The sequence below is a fragment of the Cololabis saira genome, chromosome 6 (genome assembly GCF_033807715.1).
Source record: "Cololabis saira isolate AMF1-May2022 chromosome 6, fColSai1.1, whole genome shotgun sequence".
NCBI classification, from domain to species: Eukaryota; Metazoa; Chordata; class Actinopteri; order Beloniformes; family Belonidae; genus Cololabis; species Cololabis saira.
Genome location: NC_084592.1, coordinates 8,349,941 through 8,355,073, shown reverse-complemented (window position 1 = coordinate 8,355,073; position 5,133 = coordinate 8,349,941). Strand labels below are relative to the sequence as shown.

Here is a 5,133-nt window from a genome sequence, read left to right as displayed (position 1 = left end):
TACGGGTTGACGTACATCCATGAAAATCGCTACACACCTATATCATGTCGCAACTTAAAGAAAAGTCTCTTGGCGCCATGGCCGAAACCGAACAAAAAGTTGGCCATTTTGAACATTTTGATTTAATCGCGTAATTTTGGCACAATTTATGCCATTCCTTCGGCAGTTAATACGTTAATACTGTAATGTGCACCCAGGTGTGTTATACATGAAATGTGCGTCTCCATCCTGCGACGGCGCGCATTACTTTTCTCATTCAAAAGCATTACCAAAAAGCACCCCCCCCCCTTCATCTGATTGCTCCATATTTGATAGTTCCCCAAAAGTCCCCAAATTTTGCACGCAAGTCAGGCCTGGTGATACATTTGATATTTAATGATTTGCATTAATGGGCGTGGCCTAATGGTTAAACAGCGCCCCCTAGAAAACTTTGTGCCTCAAGCCCCACAATATGGTTTGACGTACATGCACGAAAATCGGTACACACCTGTATCATGTCGCAATTTAAAGAAAAGTCTCTTGGCGCCATGGCCGAAACCGAACAGGAAGTCGGCCATTTTAGATTAATCGTGTAATTTTGGCGCAATTTATGCCATTCCTTTGGCAGTTAATACGGCCTGAACTGTAACGTTCACCCAGGTGTGTTATACATCAAAATGTCCGTCTCCATCCTGCAACGACGCGCATTACTTTTCTCATTCAAAAGCGTTACCGTGGCGACGATAGACACCAAAAAGCCCGCCCCCCCTTCATCTGATTATTCCGTTTTTGATAGTTCCTACTTTCTGCCATAACTTTTGATGGTTTGATAAAGAGTCGTGGGTGGTGTCATCGGACTCGCTTTTGAGTCCTTGAACATAATTGGTGCAAATTAGCCCCGCCCCCTCTTCTGATTGGTCAATATTTGATTGTCCCTATTTTCCTGCTATAACTTTTGAATGGTTTGACATAAAGACTCGTGGGTGGTGTCATCGGACTCGGTTTTTGAGTACTTGACCTTCATTGGCATGAATTAGGCTCGCCCCTTCATCTGATTGGTCGATATCTGATAGTTCCTACTTTCTGCCATAACTTTTGAATGGATTGACATAAAGACTCGTGGGTGGTGTCATCGGACTCGGTTTTGAGTCCTTGAATATAATTGTAATAAACTGCAAATCAGCCCCGCCCCTTCATCTGATTGGTCGATATCTGATAGCTTTTTTAATGGTTTGACATAGAGAGTCGTGGGTGGTGTCATCCGCTAAATGTCCAGGCCTGAAGACATCTACATGCAAGTCATACAAGCACTTCCACTGCAGCACGCCTGAACATGCACAAGGGTGCGAGGGCCCGTTCATCGCTGCTTGCAGCTTTAACTTCTATTGACTTTTCTATTTAGAAGTATCAGAAATGCACATATCAGACACTAGAAATCTAGACCTATTACCACTTTTACTACATAATTGTTGAATGCAGAATGGACTATATCAGTGGTCCCCAACCCCCGGGCCCCGGCCCGGTACAGGGCCGTGGGTCATCTGGTACCGGGCCGCACAGAGAAAAAAAATAATTTCTGTAGCCGCGACTGATGATGGTTGACTCTCAAACTGATGTTTCACGATGGATTTATTCCTTGGATGTACAATAAATACACTAAAAAAATACAATACAATAAAATAGAGTTAGTCTTTCTACATTCATATAAGTTTCATTTAACTTAAATACAGACCGACGCAGCTGCTCGCTCGCTCGGTAATAACAGCTACAGGCTGATTTATGGTTCCGCGTTACACCTACGCAGAGCCTACGGCGACTGGTGTGCGTCGCCGCGCAACCTACGCCGTAGGCTACGCGGTCTTTTAACGCGGAACCATAAATCAGGCCTACCGCTAACCACAATACATGAGTAACCATGACAACCAAACTCAATATGTACATATATATGGCATAACATTTGCAAAGAAAACCAATCCTTATCAGAAGGTGCTTTTTGTGTCAGTTGGCCACCACTTTAGCATTCCCGACACTAGTTTAGTCTTGCAGATACACTTTCTACTGCCGTTAAACTTTTACCATTAAAGTCCGAAGCGCCGGATGTTTACAAGGTATCGACGAGACGCCTTCAAAATAAAAGCACTAAATATCGGTCTCCTTAATAAATAAAATAAAACCCTGGCTTTAAATAAGGTTAATGAGACATAAAAACATAAAAAACACATTTATAGAAATCCTCATATTAAAGGTAATTTACAATTTCCATTATTTTATTTAATTTTTTTGAAAATTATTATTATTATTATTCATTATTATTATTACTATAGAAGAGAAAATACGACAGTTTTTAATGCTGATCTTGTCATTTTATTTAGTTTTTATCAACTACACCTTTAGATTGGGCCGTGAAAATATTGTCAGACATTAAACCGGTCCGCGGTTCAGAAAAGGTTGGGGACCACTGGACTATATAATTGCCTGTAAGCCACAGTGCCTTCTAAAATAAAATAAACTATATCCTTTTGAACAGAGTTGATCAAGCTTAAATGCAAATATTGAACAGGGTATTCAATAACTTAATTGTGAACTTGGTAGCCAATTAAACTCTAACATTTTGTGTGAATTGATGGTGTTGCCAGAGAAAAACCCTGCAAACATCACAGACAACAAAAGCCACATCAGTTCATACTCTAAACAATGAAAACAAAGTGTCGGTAGCATGCTTTTTTCTTTTTTTTTTTACCGACAATGGCCCTAGGGGGGTCAAAGGGTCACCAGAATCATTGGGCCTTTCAGTTGGAATCCTGAATATTCCTTCTGAATCTCTTCAGTTTGATTTGTCGACATCTAAAAACTCACTGCTCTATAAAACCCATAAGAGCTTTATTCTCTGTTTGATTATAGGCTAAGGCGTGTTTCTGTAGCGTTTATTAGTCTGTCAGCAGGTTTTAGATCACTTTCTCAGAAACTGTGAGCGAGGACAGCAGTCTGTGAGGCCAGACTGGGAAGGAATGCTTTCTTCATTTTCTTTTACAGTGACATTCTGCTTTTAGTTACTTTGGGTCCCATACTTTTTGTTTCTAAAGTAAAATCAGTGGTGGTCCAACTATATTTGTATTTTCAAAGTCAGTGATTATTTTTATAGGAATGTCTTTTTTAATCTTTTCAAAAGCAGCTGTTGAAGGAAAAGATTTAAAATTGTACCAAATGTGCCAAAATTATTCTTCATTCCCCTTTTTGGAAGCACTTTTTCTCATCAAGTATTGTCTGTGCTGTTCACCATAGATAATCAGCAACTCATCTATATGAAACCGACTCAAGTGGCAGCAACATTTGTCAAAAAAAGTTTTATTCAGTTTGGTGACTTTGATGTAATGTACACATTGGGTTTTACATGTCCATGATGCGCTTCATGCTCATGAACCTTGTGCCGCTCATTCCCATCTCCCTGAAGCTCCTGTACTCTCCGGGCCTCAGGTACATCATCTTGCCTCTGAATTGGGGCTGCTCGTACATCAGCCAGTGGCCGTCCATCACGTGGCAGGACATGCAGTCGGACATGCGGTAACGGTCCATGATGTTGTCGCAGTCTTCCATCAGCTCATGACTCATGCCCTGGAAGTTCTCTCTCTCGAAGATCTTCATCCTGAACTGGCCTCTATGCTGTAGGAAACATTAGCAACATCATGTTCAAAGGTTGTTTCTCACCTAATTACAGTTTAAAAGTGTTTTATAAAAAAAGAGTATAGATTGTATCCTACCATGGGGATATTACGGCAGGACCTGATGCAGTCCCTCATTCCCATCATGCTCATGTAGTCTGAGTACTCGCCCCTCCTCATGAAGTACTGGTTTCCCATGAAGTTGGGACGGTCGTAGACCATGAAGCAGCCACTCTCCACCCTGCAGGAGTGACACCTGCTCAGGTAGGAGGACATGTCAGAGCAGTCGCTGCTGGTCTCATAGGAGCGACCCTGGAAGTTCCTGTCCTCGTAGAAGATGATCTGGAAAGTACCAAAAGTAACATTAATAGGATACAAACTAACATCCATATAACTAATGCTTTAAATGTGATGAGGAGAGTGTGCTTACCTTTCCCATGGTGATGGTAGTGGTGTTCGTTCTTTAGAGTACGAGGTTGTGCTGCACTGATGGTGGTCCTGTTTTAACTGTTACTTTTATACCTGACCAAACCCAAAGAATCTGTGGCTCCCATTGTGTAAACCACTGACCCAGCAACATGGTATAGAGGCCTATACAGTGCTGAGGGGCATTTGTGCCATTTCCATGTGACTGGATCCCCTAGAAGACTTTAGAATGGATTTTTCCATAGGGAAGTCAATACAAAGGGCAGTTTTTGAAGGTACAATACACAGTGATGAACAATAGTCTCTTTTACACATTTCAAAACACACTGTATAGCGCTCTGATTGGTAAGTGGACCATTTACAGCTGTGAATATCCTTTTGTGTGACCACACAAGTCTGATATGCTACTATGTAATTCACATCTACGTAAACAAAACTTGCTTATTTGGTTGCTTGAAGAGGCACACACTGTATATCACAATTTTAAGCATGTATGTACGTCATCAGATAAAGGACTCGGTAGTTGACGCGTACAAACTGATGATACAAAGGTGGCGGCAAACAAAAGTTGTCTGAACATTATCTATAAACATACACATACACACAACATACACAAAATGATCTTCATTTGTCTGTTGGGACCCTACCACCCTATCCCTTAGAGGGAATAACATTTTTAATTTGTTTATCTGATTACTAGTACCGTATCTTTAGTCTTTGGTAACCGTCTGCTTTTCCCTCCCTAAAGAAAACGGGAATTAAATCACAAGTTAACTGGTCACATAGTGCTACAATTCCATGTTCTAGTTTGAATACAATTCAGTACAGGCCTGACAGAAATGGCCATAATCAGTTTGCATGTCTTATTTTGAGCTATTCACTATATAAAGCACTAATTATTAGTCAATTCAAACTTTATATAATTTTAAGACTGTTATCAATATATTTATCAATAATTTTACATTTCAGTCTCACCAAATTAGTTTCCCAGGTCCTTCAGGACATCGCCGGCCCCTCTCCTCCACGATCAAAGGGGTCATAACCCTGTCATCCCATAAGAACCTATAAG

The 5,133-nt window shown here is 40.8% G+C and overlaps 1 protein-coding gene across 1 annotated transcript; it reads right to left on the bottom strand.

Moving 5' to 3' along the window:
• Positions 1 to 3,308: 3,308 nt before the first annotated feature.
• On the bottom strand, positions 3,309 to 4,220 carry LOC133445757 (gamma-crystallin M3-like). Its single transcript, XM_061723171.1, has 3 exons — positions 4,069 to 4,220; positions 3,738 to 3,980; positions 3,309 to 3,639 (listed from the first exon to the last, which is right to left on the bottom strand). Exons 1-3 carry the CDS (start codon positions 4,075 to 4,077, stop codon positions 3,367 to 3,369), a joined length of 525 nt encoding a protein of 174 aa, XP_061579155.1. The 5' UTR covers positions 4,078 to 4,220; the 3' UTR covers positions 3,309 to 3,366.
• Between the last annotated feature and the right edge of the window lie 913 nt (positions 4,221 to 5,133).

Coding starts and splice junctions, on each gene's coding strand:
- LOC133445757 (XM_061723171.1), bottom strand. Junction 3,640..3,737: donor CCTGCCGTAATATCCCCATG/GTAGGATACAAT, acceptor TGTTTCCTACAG/CATAGAGGCCAGTTCAGGAT.